This window comes from Cornus florida, unplaced genomic scaffold (assembly GCF_030987335.1).
Source record: "Cornus florida cultivar Cherokee Brave unplaced genomic scaffold, ASM3098733v1 CherokeeBrave_3.0.0_Hap2_Chr06, whole genome shotgun sequence".
Lineage (NCBI taxonomy): Eukaryota > Viridiplantae > Streptophyta > Magnoliopsida > Cornales > Cornaceae > Cornus > Cornus florida.
The window spans coordinates 93238377-93259690 of record NW_026775576.1 but is presented as its reverse complement, the minus strand read 5'-3'; the positions used below and the strand labels follow the sequence as shown (position 1 = coordinate 93259690).

The 21314-nt window shown below is 35.2% G+C and overlaps 2 protein-coding genes across 3 annotated transcripts; both read left to right on the top strand.

Annotated features, from left to right (window-relative positions):
- The first annotated feature begins 6153 nt into the window (after positions 1–6153).
- LOC132312947 (uncharacterized) lies at positions 6154–16521 on the top strand. 2 transcript variants are annotated; one of them, XM_059811519.1, is made up of 7 exons: positions 6174–7298; positions 12202–12346; positions 12484–12537; positions 12634–12725; positions 14958–15193; positions 15318–15488; positions 15900–16521. In XM_059811519.1, exons 1-7 carry the CDS (start codon positions 6343–6345, stop codon positions 15995–15997), a joined length of 1752 nt encoding a protein of 583 aa, XP_059667502.1. In that variant the 5' UTR covers positions 6174–6342; the 3' UTR covers positions 15998–16521. The 2 variants fall into 2 exon arrangements, with proteins under 2 accessions (XP_059667503.1, XP_059667502.1); XM_059811520.1 differs by lacking the exon at positions 15900–16521 and having other exon boundaries at positions 6154–7298; positions 14958–15236; positions 15318–15458.
- Positions 16522–16635: 114 nt separating this feature from the next.
- On the top strand, positions 16636–20352 carry LOC132312948 (cytochrome P450 76A2-like). The gene is made up of 3 exons (XM_059811521.1): positions 16636–16976; positions 17700–18672; positions 18858–20352. Exons 2-3 carry the CDS (start codon positions 17758–17760, stop codon positions 19470–19472), a joined length of 1530 nt encoding a protein of 509 aa, XP_059667504.1. The 5' UTR covers positions 16636–16976; positions 17700–17757; the 3' UTR covers positions 19473–20352.
- Positions 20353–21314: the final 962 nt, after the last annotated feature.

Below are 21314 nucleotides of genomic sequence, written 5' to 3'. Positions count from 1 at the left end.
GGGAGTTTTGAGCACCGCACCTTTTAAATTAGGGTTCAACGGGCTTAGGTTGGGTTCGTGGGTCCCAAGAAAAGTCGCACTTACCCGTACCTTTAAATGTCATATTCTGTGGGCTTTCGTCTTTGGTGTGCGGCCCCATGGTTTTTTGTTTACGGTGTTACTCTAGAACTAGTTGAATACTGTGCAACAGCGTTTTACTCCAATATAACGACGTTGAGACAGTATAGTTGGTTTGTGGGTCCCATTTATTCTGACTTTTTTCGAACCAATGGCCTTTGTCATTTTAGTTTTTAATTGTATTTATTATTATATTAAGTAATATCTAGAATATTATAATTTATAAAGAATATTATTCTAATTTAAAATTAAAAACTCAGGCTAGTTTAGTGTGATAAGAATGGAATAAAAAAAAATAAAATAAAATAGTTTTGTTTTTTTAATTCGTGTGTTTGGTGTGCATTTTTTAAGTTAGAATCATCATTCCTTACTATTCTTAGAGAATGATCATTCTATCAGAATCATTCCACCTTCAAACAAAATGAATGACTATTACATTTCCACTTTTAAAAAAATAAAAAATAAACTGAATTTCCAACAAATTACAAAACCCACATCAATCTTGTAAACACACCCACATCAATCCTATAAACGCAATGGCGACGGATAAAGAAGAAAGAAGCAAAGCCGGCCTCGACGAGCAAGAAGAGGTTTGATCCAGTGATGAAGTGAACTAAAACAGCGGCGACTATGAATGATCTGGATCAGTTTGTTGAAAGTCGTCGGATAACATTGCGAGGGAAGATGATTGAAAAATTCTTCGGGTTAGTGAGATCTACATGCAAAACTTCAGGTGGCGTGTGTTAGCACGTGTAGAGTCGTATGGGATTGTTTTTTGCACTGTTGTGTTCGTCACCTTCGTCTGTGATTTGCTGTTATACAATCGGTGGTCTCAATTAGAAACCATTTTTTTCTCATCTATTTTCTCTCTCTATCTAGTCTATTTTCTCTTTCTATTATCTCTTGTCCCTTTTATTTTTTCAGATGTTAATTTTTTTGGGTAAATTTTTTTTACTTTTAAAAAAATGTAATTTAAATAAACAATATAAATTTATTCCATTCCATTCCAACTTTCTTACAAAACACAGGAATGAGAATAAGCATTCTATATTTGCGACCAAACGATAGAATAAGAATCATCATTTCCATTCTATTCTCACTTCCTTCCAATTCATTTCACCGCACTAAACTAGCCCCTATAATAGTTCACTTTTCTTCCTTTATATCTTCGGCCTATTCTTGGACAGATGAAAATTTATAAAAAATGAAAGATGACACATATGATCATATCCCTTCTATATTATTTTTTTATTTTTATTTTTATTTATTTTTTATTTTTTTGTATAATCTTTACCTCTACTGAACAAACATTCTACTTTTTTATTTTCTTTCCACACTTCTCTATTCCTTCCTACGGAAGAAATTATTAACCCACGCCCAGTCTCTCTAGTTAAATGGTATGATATCTTTTATTTTAGGCTTGGTTTGGATTGACCAAGGGAAGGAGAGAGTGAGATTTTCATTTTTTGATTTATTAATAAGGCAAAAAAAAAAAGAAATGATTTTAAAAGATTTAAAGGAATAGTTTATTCCTTCAAATTTCTCATTTGATATAGTTAAATGAGGAAAGTTTTGAAGAAAAAAATAATTTTTTTGTGGATCAAAACAACATTATTTTAAATAATATGTCTATTACTTTGAAAATACAACACCTATTAATTTCTTCACCCTAATTTCTTTTAAGAATATAAAAACTCATTAGATGCAAGTCGAGTTGAAAAAAAAAAGGAAGATAAGATTAAGCAAAATTACAGAATAAACCTTCCCTTTGTAATAAAAAATTACACTAAAATATACTTTTTGAAAAATATTTTATCCGTATTTGACAAAGATCTACATCGGAGCATGTAAAATAACTTGTCAAAAATGAATGGATAAGTTATTTTTGTTAAATTTTAATATTTTTTTTCGTAAATATTTTACTATAACCAAATACTAAAAATATATATATATTATTTTAAAAAATATTTTACGTGAGCCTAATTGTTTCAAGCAAACCTTGTCATCGGAAAGGGTTAACAAAAGTTGTTGTTTTATTAACCCACTTCTCACATTTTAGATAATATTTAATTTAATACATAAAATTTGAGGACGAAACTGTTAATCTTTTTTTTTTTTTTTTTGGTTGGACTCACAGACTGTTGGTGACGAAAATGTTAATCTAAAACATATTGTTAAAAAAAGAAAAGAAAAGAAGGGAAAACTACGAATGATATCGAGAACGAGAATATTCTCTTTGGATATCCAGTCACCTACCTACAGGACACAGGTGTCTGAGAAATACAAAACCTTGACTGATGCCTGAAACATTTTGCCTGCTTCGCGCCTACGCAACTTGCAAAAGTGGGTAGTGTATTTTTTTTATTTTCTTTTTTCTTTTTCTTTTGGCAAATGCCACGCAACGCATTCACTTGGGTTCACGCCCATTTGGTTACTCCATATCGCTATAATTTTGCTTAATTTAAAAGGGAGGTTACTACTTTTTACTAGAAAGGATAAGAAGTAAAAGTTTATCTATTTATTTTTTGTTTCTCTTTTTCAAAGAATTAGTATTTGAGTGATTAAATCTATTATTCATTTATACTTTTAGGTAGGTAGGTGTGTTTGTTTTTCTCGGTGGACAATCAAAAGAGCATGCTTATGAGCTCTGTGTATCGACAGACTATTGAATTGAGAGATTTATTATTATATTTAGAGTATTGATACTCGTATAGAATATTTGTAATGAATTATTTAACTGAATAGTTTTTAATTAATTATTTATATTAAATATAATTAAGGGTTTCGTTTCTTTATTTGTTGTATAATTGACCGATTAAAAAAATACATCTAATCATTCACTGTAATTATTCAATAGAATAATCATTTTCTTTATATTTATTTAACTTTTCATAAATCTTATAAATTATCTTTGGTCCCCGAAGAAGGTTCATGACTACCATCATGAGAGCTAACAAAACTTTATTGATACTCTAACCTTCAAGTCTATTTAGTTTGAGAAAAAGAAGAATAGGAAATGAGAGGAACATTTTCTCATGTTTGTTATAAATTTATAAAATGAAAAAAGTAATGCTTTCAAAATAATTAATGAATTAAAAGATATATTAAATAATTCACTTAACTTTTAATTATTTTCAAAAAATTTGTCTCAATTTAGTAGTTAAATATGAAGAACTTATTATTCTTCTTATAAGAAAACTTTCTTAAGAGCAGTACTCTAATAAAAGAAAATGATCACAAAGAAAGAATTTACGTACGTCACTATCCCTTTTATTTCCCTCTTTATTATAAGTTTAATGTAACTTAATATCAATTACTAATGAGTTTATTCTTAAATGTAAAATGATATGGAATATTGATAATTTGTATTCATATTTCTTCTCATTGGAATTGTGTTAAAACAGTGTTCTCATCCCATTTGTAAATTAACTAAAAGTAAATAATACATGTCCGATCTGCAGTCTTTATCCATATTTATTCCGGTGCTACTCATGTGTAATCAAACACTCCTTTCATTCCTTTGGTACATTCGTCAAAAATACAACTCACAATGGGTTTGGAGCATGTCAATTATAAATTTTCTTTCTATTTATATATAAGCATCTTCTTTTCAAATGGACTCTTAAGATATATTATAGTCAATAATTAAGATTTGATGTATAGAACACCCTGCCTAAATATATACATATTTATAAATTATCTATAATTCTATAATCTTCTCCAATCAATATATTTCTATCCACTATATAATAATATAAAAACCTCATATTTTTACAACACTCTATATTTTATTATTATTTATGACCTTTTATATTATTGAATGTAATATTTATATGGACAATACTTAGATCATCTCATGGAAGGTTGAAGTTCATCCTCCACGTAAGGTGGACCAATAAAATTAGAACACATTTTTAAAAAATTTTAAAAGTAAAAAGATGGGTATTACCCATTTCTAAAGGGCCAAACCTTCCCTCTCTTGTCTCTTTCCCACATTAAGTAATTTTCCATACCCAACTTTCATCTCAATCCTTAAAATTCCTCTTCCACCCCTTACCATATTCTTATTCAAGATGCATTAATTAATTCAATACTGGGACATAACCATATTAGTAGATAGATATGCAATGTTCATTCTTAAAGGTATCCATTATGTGTTATCGTATCAAACACACACACACACACACATATATATATACATATATGAACAATTTTATATATGAAATCACATAATTAATAAGGTGGAATTACTAAGTTGCAAAATTTTTCTACACAGTAGTATTGTTGTTATTTAAGGCGAACGTTGTTTGGCAAAATTAAGAAAATATACACCTTGGATCACCTTATCAGTAATTGATTGGATTAAAGGAATGCAAACATCTTTAACTAAAAAAGTACATGAGTTACATATGCCGATTCAATCATTGTGAATCATTGTCACAAATATTACAAATCACTAAATGATAGCAATTATTCACTTTCTGCTCTTGTCTAGTCATATCTAAACATTATAGTACTCTTATGTTATTGTATATATATATATATATATAGATGTACAGAGATGAGAAATTTGATTTATGAATTTCAACATCAATCTTCTTCCTAAGTTTGGAATCTCATTTCCAGGAAGAAGATTGATGGTGCTGACAATTAAGCATGATACTAACTCAATTATATTAATCTAAAATTTTTTGGGTAAAAAACTAAATAAGTGTGAGAAAAACAAATTAACAAAAACAACATAGTACTCCAAAATGAAAACTCAATTCGATTGAGTATTGTTGGAAAAAAAAAAAAATTACAGATGTGCAAATATAAAATTTGAACATACCTATTTTAGGAATATGAACAATCCTTGCTACAAGCATAACATTGCAGGATTAACATAAGAAAAGAACGAAGATTAAGGTTTTGTGAATGGTGGGAGGGATGAAATAACGTGGAGTGCGGAGAGAGAGAATGCGTAAGATGGGAGAAAAAAATAAAAAATAAAAACCACCCTTTAACCCGTAAAAAATGGATAATACTCATCTTTTAACTTTTTAATTTTTTTTAACATGTGTTCTAATTTTATTGGTCCACCTCACTTAGGAGAATAAACTTCAACTTCTCATGGGAGGACCCAAGTATTTTTCATATTATATATATTATTGAAATGAAAAAAAAGGGGTACATGTGGGATTAAATTTTTTAATTTAAAAGAAGTATTATATTTGAACATGATTAATTTTTATCTAGTGGCAATTGTTATGTTGCTTAAGTGGTTGAGTTGCTTCCTGTGTTTAAGATTTCGTGTTTGAGTTTTGCACCATCTATTGGTGTGACAAAGTTTGACACGATCTCAAACACCATTTATTGGTGTGACAAAGTTTGACACAATCAGCTAACACGACATGAGTTAAATGGGTTTGGGTAGACTTTTTATGGATTCAAGTTGTAAATAGGTCGACACGATTAACTCGTTTAATTAATCGTGTTGTGTTTGGGTTGAGAGGTTCAACCCGTTTATATCCGTTTAACTATACGTGTCAAAAGTAAATTTTTATTTAAGTTTCAAAATAACAATCTAAACTTGTTTCTTATAATTTATTATTTTGTAAATTAGAAATTATTTAGTAATTTGGTTGAATTGAAACTTATATTTTTCTAGTATTTAATATTTGATCGAGTATTATCAATAATTTAAATAATAAAATATTTAATTTTATTAAACATGTCATTAAACCGGTTACACGTGTAACCCGTTTAATAAATAGGTCGGGTCAGTGTTGAGGATTTCTAATACGATTATTAAACGGACTGTGTTCAGGTTGAACTATTTTATAAAATACCCCTAAATCGACACGATACGACACGATTACGAACCACGAGAATTGCATCCCTAATAATTTCCCTCCCCTGTCACCACTACCCCTTGACATTTATTACCCCAAAATAACAAAAAATAAAAAATAAAAAATAAAAAGAAAAGAAAAAAAAAGGTGTGAGAGGTGCGTTTCCTGGAGGAAAAAAAAAAAAAAAACTACGTAGCCACGTATTTTCCCACAGTAACTATGTTCATTACTTAACGGGGCCTTGGCAAGCCGTGACGGTACAACGCACACCAAGTCACGGCACACTCGCACCGTTAACCGTTTAACGCTGCCCTCTCAACGATCCTTCGTTTCCGACCTAACGTCGTCTGTTTGACGTTCCCCGAACAAACCCAAACCCTAACGTCCTCCAATGGCGTCGTGTGACGACGACTTCTCTCTCCTCGGCGTCGACCCCAACCAATCAAACGCTAACCTCCATCCTCATCGCCACCACCACCAAAATCACCACTCCGCCACCTCCCACCACCACCACCACCACCATCCCAACCAAGCCTACACACAGCGGTTTCCGACGAAGGCGGCTCCGATCCACGCCCCACCGCCTCCGGTACCATCCCAGCCGCCGTCAACACAGCCAATCCTACCTCCTGCCGCCGCTTCCGCTGGCGGGAGTCCCGTAAAGATATCCGGTGGAGATGAAGAAGACGTCGACGCCGAACAATACAGCGACGGCGCGTTCGGTTCACAGACGGATCCGAAGTTTCCGTCCTCGTTTGATGACGACGAAGCCGATCCGAGTAGATCTAGGGTTAATGCGTCCAATCCATTCGACGATGGAGCCAATCCGAGCAGATCTAGGGTTAATGCATCGAGCGAAAAGCGAAAGGACCGAGAAGAGCTCAGCGACGGCGGAACACCTTATTTTTACAAGAAGACAAGACTCGCCTCCGCCTCGGCCTCCGGCGGAGCAACCTCCGGAAGCGGTGGCGGAGAGTACAGGAAGGATAGGGAGGAGTGGAGCGACACGGCAATCGCGTGCCTCCTGGAAGCGTACACCGATAAATTTATGCAGCTGAATAAGGGGAATTTGCGAGGGAGGGATTGGGAGGAAGTGGCGGCTACAGTGAGCGAGCGATGCGAGAAGCAATCGAAGAGTGTGGAGCAGTGTAAGAACAAGGTGGATAATTTGAAGAAGAGGTATAAGTTGGAGAGACATAGGTTGAATAATGGCGGTGTCTCGGCAAGTCATTGGCCTTGGTTCAAGCAGATGGAGCAGATTGTGGGTAATTCCTTGCCATTGAAGGCTGCAGTGGAGGACGATAAATCTGCCGGTGGGTCGGCCAACTCCCTTAGACAATCAAAGAGGTATGCAAATTGTCAATGGATGGATAATCAATTTCAATTTATTTAGAATGATCCAATTTTCATTATCTTTTGCGTGTCATGTTATATGGATTGTTGATTTCTAGCTATCACTTCTTATATGCTGCTAAAGTTTCTTGGTACTTTTTACGTGGTAATGTTTTCAGTGTCCAGAAGTTCTCAAAGTTCATTGTATGCTGCATTTCGATGAAAATGAAATGTTTTTACTATCGGAACTTAGTTTTGTGAAGCAAGCTTTTCATACAAGTTTTTCATGATTCCAATTGAAAGTATTCGTCAATATAACTTGAGATAACTTTGTGGTTTTTTAAACTTATTTTTGATGCTGGTCATCCGGATTTGATTGTTTTGCTTTGTTGTTTCTTTCCTTTAGTTTTTTTGTAAATGTCTAAATATGGACTGGAAAATGGAAGACGATGAAGCTTTTAGCCACTAACATTTAAATTAAGCCAACTTAATATGATGATGCTGAAGGATAAGTAAGTGAAGCCCTTAATAGGGGATGCAGAACAATGCTGCCTTTTGAAATATGTGACTAAAATACTTCTCTGCTGATCTTTGTTTACTGTTTGCTTGGTCATTGGAAGATAACTGCACAAACAAGTGTCATGGAGTTTTATAGTCCATTTTTTTCAAATTAAATTTGTGTGTACATAGTTAGAGGTAATATCTAAGGGCAAAGAAATGATAAGTCAAAAACATCTCCCCCACACATGGGGAGGATTAGCATGTACCCACACATCTGAGTCTAAAAATCATCACTAATAAGGCTAATTATGTCCTTCTACATTACACTACTTTCCCCTTACTAAATTAGAAAACCAATTCAGTAATTTATCTTGTTGTAATTGGCGGTCCAGCACCACTAGATTATGGCAACCTCCATGAATTTTGATTGTATATTCTGGCAACCTCCATGAATTCCGACTGTATATTCTGGCAACCTCCCTTTGTATATTCTCATGGCTTTAATGGATTATATAACCACATTCTCCATGGACTTCAGCAACCATAAATTACAAACCTTTGGTTTACAGCAGCGAGGGCTTCACAGTGACCAGGTCCATTGTGAAATTCCCAGGGTGTTTAATCCTACTCCAACCGTTCCACTAATTCACATTCTCAAAACATATAATCAAAGAACTTTGTATTGAAGTCCCTAACAATCCTTAATAAATCTAAAAAACAGTATGCAATAGTCGTTTGGGCGAAAAATAAGGCCATATTTGATTTAGAAGTTTTTTTTTTGGATTGAAATACAAAATCACTTGCATTGAGTCTTCTAAATTTACGTTATTCAACGCCTTTGAATTAGCTTCCCAACTCTGGACATTTTCTTATGTGGCCCATGCTCAAGCATGGTCACGGGAATCTTTGATTGACGAAATTCAGTGACGATTGACGTGGCAAATAAAGAGTAAAGCTATCAAATGAGTTTTGTAGTTTTCCTTGGGAAGTGGAATAGTGTAAAATACATCATTAGCCTTGTTAAATAAAAAAGTCATGTTGGACTTATCACGTGTGGCGATAATTCTCCCTCCCCCCCCCCACACACACGCATATATATATTTATATTGTTTCCCACACACGCACGCACAGACAGACACACACACACATATTTATATTGTCTGTAACCAAATAGCAACAACAAAGGGTGAACATAATCTCATTTAAAATTTCAAATCTAATAAGGGTATGTATAATAACAAATCCAGCCTTACCCTAACACCATGCAATTGGTGCGATACAAGTCAATACATGATGTAGGAGGGGAAAGAAAGAAAGAAGGAGAGGAGAGAAGGATAAATAGAAGAAGAGAAGTGAGGAAATAAAGAGACAGAGAAGAAATAGAATTAGAGAAAAGACAGTTATTTTTTTAGATTCTCGAGCACGTGATCATTCTTCCTATTAGATAAAGGCCTCATACAGGCAGACCTAAAACAAGAGATAAAATTAAAGACATTTGCTTAGGATAATTAAGAGATAAATATTACCAAATAATCTAATTAGAGAATGAAGAAGATTAAAGAATTAAGTTTAAATCACCTTCGGTGAGTTCTTAAAAGTGTCCAGGCAGTCATTCGTGTTTGTGTCTTAAAAGTGTCCAGGCAGTCATTCGTGTTTGTGGCACACAATTATCTATTGCAGTGTTGCTGGCCTTGCTTCTAGGTGACTCCATGCGCGTGAGCTGGAGATATTCTGAGTGATTCTGAATATGTAATTTTTTTTGCGTCTTCATATGTTGGAATGGCATGCTGATAGACCTACCTAATTGCACATTGATAGTTCCGTTAGTTGTGGAGATTGTGGACTGCTTGTTATTTTTGTTGTGTAAAGTGCCCCCTTGCCATATATTGGCGAGTCTGCAAGATATTATAAATATGGGAACAATCGGTTGTTAGTGATATCATCATTATCATCAGCCTAGTTGCTTCCATATATGTTGTTTGGAGTTCTACCAGCCTTTTTTTTTTTGGTTGGAATTGAGCCTTTGCTGCCACCTGTTCTTGCATATTAAAGTTCAATTTGATTTCTATTCGTAAATTTTCGGGCTATTACGACTGGGCTCTGTCCACACATCAAAAGTAGTTATATCCTTAGGCTGATCTAGCTTGGTTATGTCTGGTGGCACAACTTTTTTTGACTTAACCATTGTGTTGTCCTGTTTTTTCTAATTAATGAAAATTGTTCTGTTTTGATTCATTAATAAATACCCGTTATGACAAAGAAATACGATTTAAGCCTCGGTAGAACTTTAAAAAATTTAAGAAATAAGATTTAAGCCTAGGTAGAACTTTAAAAAATTTATATTATGTAACTTTAGTTACTGTTACTTCTTTGATGGCGATGGTTATGACACAATAAGGACAATATTTAGAGTTTAGATGATTTTTGAACCTTCACCTCATATTTTATCGTTTGTGTAGGATGTGATAATTTCCTTTTATTAATTTAAGGTCACTAATTAGTTATATTTTTTCATATGCTAGCAACACTGTGTTAATTTCCAGGCATAAATTGCTTTTACTTTCATGTGCAAGTAACAGTTTAAATTTAGAAAAATAATATTCACACTCCACTTTTGTACACTTGCATTCGACTTAATTTTTCTTTGAAAATGTAAATGACATAGCTGTCCTTAAAAAGTACTCTTGCACTCTACAACTTTCCGAATAAGTACTCTTACACATTTTCTAGGGCTACTTTTGTCATTTCATTTATTGAAAAAAATCAAATGGATTGCAAGTGTATAAAAGTTGAGTGCCAATATCATATCCCCTACATTTTGTTCTTACGTTTTCTTATATAGAACTATGTTGATACTTTGCTCTCATTATATAATGTGTTTTTAGGATTATTTACTTCTTCAAGTATGAATTGATTTTTAACCTTTAGGGGACAATGATGTCAAGCAATTTGTAATTTTCTTCTTTGAAATATTGGAAATTTTGAGGGTGATAATGCGGACCTCCAAAGGGAATACTGGATTAGTCTCCCCCCCAAAGGGAGTGGGGACACCCTCCGTTACCCAACGAGAAAAAAAAGTAAATTTTGCACCTAAAGGCTGACTTTTGACTTTTGACTTTTGTTAAATCGAATGAAATTTTAAAAAGAAATAATTGCCATTCACCCTATTTTAAACCTCAAGTGAATCAAGTTGTGGATAGTGAGCTATGAGTTGTGATCTAGAGTTGCTGCTCATGTGCAGAGATCCTTTTGTAAGCATTTAATTTGTAGATATCTAGGCTTAATTGTATGTCATGCAGCTGTCTAAGGCCTGGAAGTAGGTAAAATAGGTATGTTTGAGCAGATATGCAATATATTCATAGTGATCATTTTTTTTTATAATTTTTTTTCTCTTTCTTTTTATGTTCTTTATAGTTCTGGGATGTGTCTCATGTCATATATTGTATTGTTAAATTGAGAGTACTGTTTCATGGCTGCTTTTGTAGTTGATGTCATGTGGCAAGGTTTTGAAGTGTAGCTGTAAAATGGTATAAAAAGTTGATATAATTCAGGTTTCAAAAGGGAAATAATTTTAGGACAGATATGGGACAACAGCGATTTCGGAAAATTATTCATGTAGCACCTCTAGATCATAACTCATAAATCATGAGCAGCAACTCTGTATTATGCACCTGTAATCAAGTGCATAATTATTTCCCTTTTGAAACTGGATTTATATAAACTTTGTAGACAATTAGCATCATGAGTTGTGAACTCATGATTATACATTATTGTCCGCAACTGGATTTATGTTAACATCACGTGTTGTGATCTAGACTCTAGAGTTGCTGCCATGTAAAATGGTATAAAAAGTTAACTCATTATACACCTAATGCTAATGGTGTGGATGCCAGATCCGTTTCGAGATAAAGAACCGTTCTTTATTATTAATGCTTAGCATTGTTTTGCCTTTATATGGCCAACAAGTTTAGAAGAGACTTAGAAAGAATTTAGTTTTTAATCTATAATATGTATTTTGTCATCTTGCTCTTCAAGGAAATCTGGGATGCCTGAGTTTTAATAGTAGTTTGACAATGTTGTTAGCTTATTGCTTGTCACATTTCACGCACCTAAGTATTTTACCATTTTAACAGTGCATGCCTTAATGGTGGGAAATTCGATTTAATTTACATTGCCATCAGCATGAAAAGTCGATGAAAGTCATTATCATGCATCTGAACTGATCAGGAATTTGGGGGATATACATTTTTCATAATTTTAATTTGTCATTTCAGCTTCAGTTGATTGATAGAGTTCAATTCCATGTTTCACATGTTTAGATAATTTTAATCTGTTGTAGATGTGTTTAGTAATTACTCACTTGATGTAGATGATTTTGGTAATTGTCTGATCAGATATCCGATATTTATTTGAGCAGATATGGAATTACAAATCCCAGCCCTGATAGTCCAATTAATAACATGAAGTTGAAATCAACAACAAATCCTAGATGGCGGAGAGTGGTTTTCAAAATTAGTGGTGCTGCTCTGGCTGGCACTGGTCATCACAATATTGACCCAAAGGTTTTGTTGGCTCCATTATATTAGTACAGATTTGGATGGCTCAATCATGACTGTTGTCAAATTTAGGAAGCAAATTGTCTTGTCTTGGCTTCTGAACTGGAGACTGTAACTTGATTTTTGTTCTTTAAATCTGATAGGTGGCAATGCTGATCGCAAGAGAAGTTTCAATCGCTTGCCGCCTTGGTGTTGAGGTATTAATTTATATTCAAATGCGTTATTGCAACCTGGGTTTTCTGCTGTCTTATACATTTTGCATGCAGCTTGCTTACTCTTATTTGATATCTTAGGTGGCAATTGTTGTTGGAGGCCGTAATTTCTTTTGTGGGGACACATGGGTTACATCAACTGGTTTAGATAGATGTACTGCATATCAAATTGGGTAATGTGGTTATTATTAGCAACACAGCCTTCCTTTTGGTTCATGTGAAGCATGCTCTTCGTAATTGATACAACAATTTATGTTGTGAAGTTTGGTTCATTTGCTATTTCTCTGTGATGTACTAATTTTGTATGATATTGTTTCCAGCATGTGTTCTTTTTTTATATTCGTTGAAATATTTTGGACTTCACCATTGCTTCTTTTATTGCTCCTGTTACTTGCAGAACTGAAATAAACTTTTGGAAGGGGCACAGAAATCCAAGTGTTTCGAAATATTATTCTATATTTAATAAAATTCTTTTATTAATTTGTAACTGTCACAGTCCTAATGAGGCGGCACCTACATGGGAAGAGGATATACGAGGAGTGAAGCAAGAGCATAACCAGGATGCACAAGATCTGGGTTTGTTGAAAATAATAGTGCTTGAGAGAGAGTATTCACTTGAAATAATGGATCTGTTTCGCCTCCTTCAAAATTCGTGGGGCGGGGTGGAAAATTTATTAATGAGAGTGGCAGACGAAGAGAATTGAGGGGCAGACCGTTATTGTCACTGGCACATTTAAAGGCCTATTTCTACTGTATTTGACTTCCCTAACCATGCTGGTGTAGGAAAAGAGAAACAAGGGGGAAAAAGACATTTAAGCCAGGTATTTTAAATGAAGCAAAATGCTAAACATTAAAAAAGAAATATGAACAAGGCATTCATGTAGCTGAATTGAGAATGCTGAGACGGATTATTGGAGTGACTAGAAGAGATAGGATTAATAATTATCGGGTGAGAAAAAAATTAGAAGTGACACTTATTAGTGATAAAATACGAGAAAATAGATTTGGGTGGGTTAGACATATACATCGTAGACCCATAAATGTACTGTTAAAGAAAGGAAAATCAGTTGTGTAGAAGTTAAGTCCTAAAGAGACAGACCAAAACTAACATGGAATGAAGTACTTGCAGAACATTTTTGAAAATTAAATATGATAGGAGACATGACTTTTAATTGGAAATAATGATAAATGATAATTCATGCGGCCGAGCCCTTTCATATTAAGGGTTTTCATTTGATCTGTGAATCCGATCTGTGCGGTTTGTTTTGGTTTTTTAGTCCATCGTTTTGATTGCGGTTTCATAAATAAGTAATCCGCAGGGGTCCAGTTCACAGATTTGGGTCTAAAAAAACCAACCCGTTCCGTGAATCCAACCTGTTACTTATATAATATATACAAAGATATTGTATATTTATATAACTTTTTTTAACCCTAAACCTAACCCCACCCCCTTATACTTATATTTATATATTATATATATAATTCATGAATCGAAGTTCACTTGGGAATTTTGTGTAGTAGCTTGTTTTTAAGCTGGTTTTCTGTTCCTCCAACTGTGGGAGGCCTCAAAAATCAATTGTAGATGATGTTAAGATATATCAGAAGTATAATCCACATGATCTTTATCATGTAGTTAAAACTTGCAGTTGCCACAATGTCTGGATTATTTCATCCCAATCTCACACATTGGGCTAAAAAACCCAATTTATAAAACCATTCTGGTCCAATCCGATGTTTCTCATCGGTTCGGATTGGTTTCAATTTTGTGAAACTGCTGGGATTGGATTGGTTTTGGTTTTATGCCTAAACTGAACCAATCCAATCTTTGTGCGCTCCTAGGTTCATATGTTCTAAAGATGAGAATGATGACAACGATGACTATTTGTGCGTAACGCTGAAATGCATTCACAGAAACAAAATGGAAAAGGAAAAAGTTTGGTAGTGTTATTTGATCATGGAGTGTGGGACCACTGGACATGGGAGAATCTTGCATATGGTCCAGAAGCGTAATATCTTCATTTCTCTTATTTGATTATGCTGGGTGGAATAATCTTCTTGTGGATGCTGAAGTACATGCCTCCTATTAATGTCAGGTTGAGAATGAGTACCAAGTAGACTGACTGGAGTTTATTTGTTCATTTATTCTCCGTACTCACCAAATATCAGATATTAGGTCGCCACCATAGTGGGAATAGTGATTATCTTGATATGATTTTTGTATCTTACTTTGTATTAGGTTAACCCATGGCATATTTTTCCTTATACTTTGGTTATGATATTAACCCATGACATTTTTTTCCTTATACTTTGGTTAATGATACCTTCAGACCAGCTGTTAAGTTTATATGATTCTTGTTGTGTTTAGTTATGAACTAATTAAGCAGCAACTTTGCCTTTGTTACCAGTATGATGGCAACTGTGATGAATTCCATACTGCTCCAGTCAGCTTTAGAGAAGATGGGTGTTCAGACACGTGTGCAAACTGCATTTGCTATGCAGGAGGTTGCTGAACCATACAGTAGGCAACGGGCAATCCGGCATCTTGAAAAGGGGAGGGTTGTGATATTTGGTGGTATTGGTGCTGGTACTGGAAATCCACTCTTCTCTACTGATACAGCAGCAGCTCTTAGAGCTTCAGAGAGTATGGATTTACTCCCTTCAGTGAATTTCCACCGCCTTTCTGAGTAATTAATGATTACAAACATCCTGTTCTTTTTTTATTTTATTTTTCTTGGAAGCAATGTCACCTTTTTTTTTCCCTTCAGTTCATGCTGATGCGGTCCTCAAGGGTACCAATGTAGATGGTGTCTATCTTTGTGACTCCAGAAACAACAATGTTATAGCTGAGCACATATCCTTCAGGGAGTTGGCTTCAAGAGGTTCTTCCCTGATGGACATGATGGCAGTCACATTCTGTGAGGAGAATGGAATTCCTGGTTAGTATATTTTGTTCTACTTTTTGGTTTTCAGCATAGTTTTTCCTGTTTCCAGCATCGGCATCCCTGGTCCGTTTGAGTATTCAAAACAGCATATTGCATCAAGGCATGCTGAAGGTAGTTTAATTTTTTCCTGACAGTGAGAATATTTGTGGTGAAAAGGTGGAAGGGACTCTGTCTCTCCTCTCTCACGTCATGGATGGAAGAGATTTTAATGCTGATGTGTCGAGTTTTTTTTTTTTTTTTGGGTAAACAAATATACTGGAGCAGCCAATAGTTGTTACAGAGTGTAGTCATTTTAAATCGAGGGTGTTGGGATGGCTGGACGGATACAGATTTATGCTTTGGTATTATTTGCACAGTGTTATAAAATTACGTGTCATACAAATTGAGTTATTTTTCTTCTTGCAGTTGTTGTTTTTAATCTTCATGAGCCTGGGAACATATCAAGAGCACTATGTGGAGAACAAGTTGGTACACTCATTGATCAGACAGGAAGAGTCAGCTAATGTTTGTGCTTCAACTTTCTGATTTAGACGTTCATGGCATTAGAACCTCCGATGATGTGCCAACTTAATATTCCAAAGTGATGGATGGCACTTGAACTCAGTTGCTGGATAACTCTATTGAGGCTAAGCTGCAAAGGTGAATTTCAGCAAGGGAATACATTGATTAAGACTCTGCTACCTGTATTACTACATGAGAAGGTGGGAGGGATTTCGTTATATATGGATGCTGTTAACTGATTGTTTACGGAGGTAACTGCTTGATTGATGGTCTGCTTTACCCATCCTGCAGTGATATATATATATATATATATATTTCTTATTTTGTTTATTTTGTGTTTTCTACATTGTAAATTGTTTTGGCACTATATAGTTGTTGATGTACTTGTAGACTCTGTAGCAGCTTTCTCAGCATTGAAATAGTTTTACCATTTCTTGGACATTTGTAAGTTTATTAATGAACCACTCAGTGTTGTATCCTTGGCTGTCGGGATTTGTTGATATAAGACTTATAACGCTGTATAAAAGGTTCCTAGTATAGGTATTAACAATTGTAGTTGACTTGCTATTGCATACGAAGAGCATAGTTAGTTTATCCACCCTAACTTCGTTTTTTTTTTTTTTTTTTTTTTTTTTTTTTTTTTTTTTTTTTTTTTTTTTGTGATATGATCACAAAATACATATACAAGGAACATATCAGAGAAGCAGAGCTTTTTACTGGAATTGTAAATCATCTTTCATAAGCACTTTCATTAACTTCATGGTCATTCAGCGTTATTGACAAACTGCTGTGACCGGGTCCTAAACTGCACTGAACTTGGCCTCGGTTGTGCTCAGATTGCTTGGCTTTGACCCGAAGATAGTTAGCTTGATCTGCTCTTCCTCTGCACAGGGTCCGATTAGGGTGTTCTTCTTCGACTCGGGAGTGCCGACTATACGGTACTCTCAGTCAATCGGTACTCACTATTTCCTTTGATAACAGGTAAACTATATTGTTAGTACCTCTAAGTATCAAATATTTTATATAAATTCATTTATTCTTCGGTTTTTATTTTTTTTTAATTAATTTTTTTTTGATTTTCTAATGAAAAAAATCAATGTTCAGTAACTAAAAATAATAAATAAGTAGTTCTAACTTGCAGGCATCAATATTTTAAGAGGGAATCCATTCGAGTTGAAATCCGTTTTGATTCTACATCAATATGACAAATATTTTGCCATGGCGTTAAAAGGTCATTAGTGTCTGGTTTAAAAATGTCACTATGCGCATCACAAGAGACAATCCAACTCTATTCCGAGCATTGCCGATGCATATTGATAAGATTCCTTTCTAAACTAAAAAATATATATATTAAATTCTTATTTTAAAAATCAATTATATTGTTTTCATTGATTAGATTACCGTAATAAAAAAATATATATTATTTTCAACGTTTGAACTAGGTGAGTTGTTATTCATACAATGTTGTTACAAGATGACATAAGCCTCATTTCAGTCCTCCTGTAACCCATCAGGTGCAGTTTTATACGGTCGGTTTCTCATTTACTAAACTCGTCAGGCGCAACACAAGCTTAGAAAATTAAGGCACGCATATCATCTTGGAAAACATAATGTACCCATAATACATATCAATCTTTGTTTAAAAACACTAATCAGTGCTTTTAAATGTGACAAAACTTGATATAATATTACTTCATATTACAGAACAGGCGCTCATGTTTACTACAAAAGGGGGCACAAAGAAGCAAGAAGAGCAAAAATCATGGACTGGACTTGGAGCTTCCCTGTTTGGTCCCTTATCATCTTTTCACCAACATTGCTCCTACTCCTTCTCCTCCACCGGCATAAGTCCTCCTCCAATCGGCTTCCTCCAGGACCACCAGGATGGCCAGTTTTCGGTCACCTGTTCAGTCTTGGAGCCATGCCACACAGAACCCTTGCAGGGCTCAAAAAACAATATGGCCATGTTATTTGGCTAAATCTAGGTTCCATAAACACCATGGTGGTCCTATCGGCTAAGGCCGCCACGGAGTTGTTCAAGAGCCATGATCTCTCCTTCGTTGATCGTACCACCAAGTGCACCATGCAGTCACATGGCTACGACAAGGCATCATTGGCTCTGGCTCCATACGGCACTTATTGGCGGGTGTTGAAGCGGCTATGCACGGTGGAAATGTTGGTTAGCAAAAGGATCAATGAAACGGTGTCCATCCGGCGAAAATGTGTCGATGACATGCTGTTGTGGATAGAAAAGGAGGCTCATGTAGTGGCGGAAGCGCGTGGTGGGGTTCATGTGGCACGCTTTGTGTTCCTGACATCGTTTAACCTGCTTGGGAACCTCATGTTGTCGCGTGATTTGGTGGATCCGCAATCCAAAGTAGGATCAGAGTTCCTTTCGGTCATTACCACCCTAATGCAGTGGAGCGGTCATCCAAACATCTCGGACTTGTTTCCATGGCTTAGATGCCTAGACCTGCAGGGTTTGAGAAGGAAGATGGACAGAGACCTCGGAAATGCACTGAAAATAGCTTCCGGGTTTGTGAAGGAGCGCATGAAAGAAAGGCAGGAGGGCACAGAAAGGAAGAAGGACTTCTTGGATGTGTTGCTGGAATTTGACGGCAGTGGAAAAGATGAACTATCTAAACTATCGGATCACCAAATCAACACATTCATATTGGTAATTTTTTTATTTTTGATTATGTGTACTCACACACATTTCACAAATTGACAGTCCTAGACATTTACATAGTTGAATATCAATACTCAAATTAATGGCTAATCCTTGTCATATAATTAAATTTCAATACCGAAATGCTTATGCTCTGTACAGAATAAACATCACTAACCGAAGAAGTGGTGCAGGAAATATTTTTGGCCGGCTCAGAAACGACTAGCAGCACCACAGAATGGGCAATGACGGAGCTTCTATGCAATCCCAAATCAATGAGCAAGGTTAAAGATGAGCTTGCTAAGGTTGTTGGACCAAACAGGAAATTCGAAGAGAGTGATATTGAGAACCTGCCATATTTGCAAGCTGTGGTGAAGGAAACACTGCGTTTACACCCTCCGATTCCATTTCTAGTCCCTCGAAAGGCGATTGAGGACACTGACTTCATGGGGTATCACATACCCAAAAACACACAAGTGTTTGTGAATGTTTGGGCCATTGGAAGAGATGAGGAATGTTGGGATGACCCTTTCTCATTCAAGCCTGAGAGATTCTTGGGCTCAAAAGTTGAGTACAAGGGGCAACACCATGAGTTTATACCGTTTGGTTCTGGGCGAAGGATGTGTGCAGGTGTTCCGTTAGCTCATCGCATGTTGCACCTTGTTTTGGGCTCTTTACTTCATGAATTCGATTGGGAGCTTGATGGTCATGTCACTCCTGAGACCATGGACATGAAGGACAGGTTGGGAGTGACTGTGCGGAAACTGGAACCACTAAAAGCAGTACCAAGAAAGGGTAAGGTTGAATAAAGAAACTATAATGATTTTAAATCCGAAGAGCTTGAAGGAAATGAAAAAGACATGGAAGATTTCATATCACTGGTATACACTAAACTAAAAATAATATGGAGATTCTTTTGTTCCTCATTTCCTTTGAACTCTTTGACATTAATATCGTTACTTGTGAAGAAATTAGCGATCATGAAGAGGTTTTAGTTTGCTTGGAAGACTCTTGCGCATTAGACACTTGATGCAAGCCTTTTTGTCTCTGCTCTTCGAGTGCATTATACTTTTTCTCTATCTATTTTTGTTGGATTTATTTGCTTAAATGCATACGTGTATGCTTGTATGTAAAAATGCTTTGTTTGATGTCTTCCTATTTTGATACATTTGTAAGCATATTCTACTATATTATTAAGACATTAGGCAATTTAATTACAAATACTGAATTTTGTGAGTTGGAGATACTTTGAAGACTCTTGAATTCCTTTCTATCCAAATTTCATAGACGGATGCTAGGAGTGCCTGCTTGTTGATGGCGTTCGCGATATTCTTTGAGAACCACTGATGTGAAGCCCAGAAGATGAAATCATTCCATGATGATCGAGTGTAGAATCTGCAAGTATTTTGAATATGAGACCACATCGGAGATGTGAATGAACACGAGAAAAAAAGATAGGTTCAGAAATTCCTTGGACGAGAGGCACAGAGAGCAGTGGTTAGGTATATGTATGTAGGCCATGGATTTGTGGTTGAGGGTGGGTAACTTGAGGACAACCAATCATAGGATGACTTACCATCTGGGGGATGCCTGCCAAGTGTATGAATGAATTCCCAAGAGAGGTGGGGGAAGCAATTGCAGGCTGGGAAGCATTTGTAGAATTCGGTTGTATGGAATTGGAATTTGTAAAATTAGAGAAAATTTTCGTCTAATTTTGTGAGTTATTTTTTTTTCAATTTCACAAATCTTCAATTTCAAATCTCTAATTCCATCCATGATACAACCGGACACAAACTCAAAAAAATTCCATGAATTTGCGGACAAGTAATTACTCATCCTGGCATTGGGTGGGATATGACTTGCATAAATCTGCTCGTGTGTGAACCTACTTCAGGGGGGAGCATCTTCCAGCCTTTTTCGTTTTATTAGTAAGTTTTCATTTATTTTGTATTTAGTAAAAGTTTCATAAATATGCTATGATAATAATAATAATAAAAAGGACCGGCTCCCGCTAACACAAATTTGTTAAAATAATTCAAATACTAATTAACCTCTTTAATTAGTTCTAGGTTAATCAAGAAATACTAAAAGACAATTAAAATACAAATTGGTTTAGCTGGTTCATACACATAGTATTGTGGTTGGTTAGTTAAAGCACATCTTCCTTCTATTACTCTTTCTGGTCTCACAGTTGAGAACAACTCTCTTTAAAAAAAGGTGGAATGAGATTTTAAATTTTTATTATAAATATTATGGGGTCCAATAAAAGAAAAAAAATATTGGTTTTTTCGAACTTTGGGGAGAACAAGTTGGTACTGACATGAAGAATTGGCTAACGTTTGCGCTTCGATCAGCTTTCTAATGTAGATGTTCATGGCCTTTGAACCTGTGATAATGTGCCAACTTAATATTCTCAAGTGATGGAGGTTACTTCAACTCAGTTGCAGGATGACTCTCTATTGAGGCTAAGGTGAATTTCAGCCAGGGAAGGCATTGATTAAGCTTCTGCAGCCTGTATTATTACATGACGGTGAAGGGATTCGGATGCTGTTAATCGATTCATTGAGGCTTGGATATCTGACCTTCCCTTTTGGAGAGGAAGACTTGTTCAGGCAATTGCTCATTTGGTGAGTTGAAATCCATTTTGATTC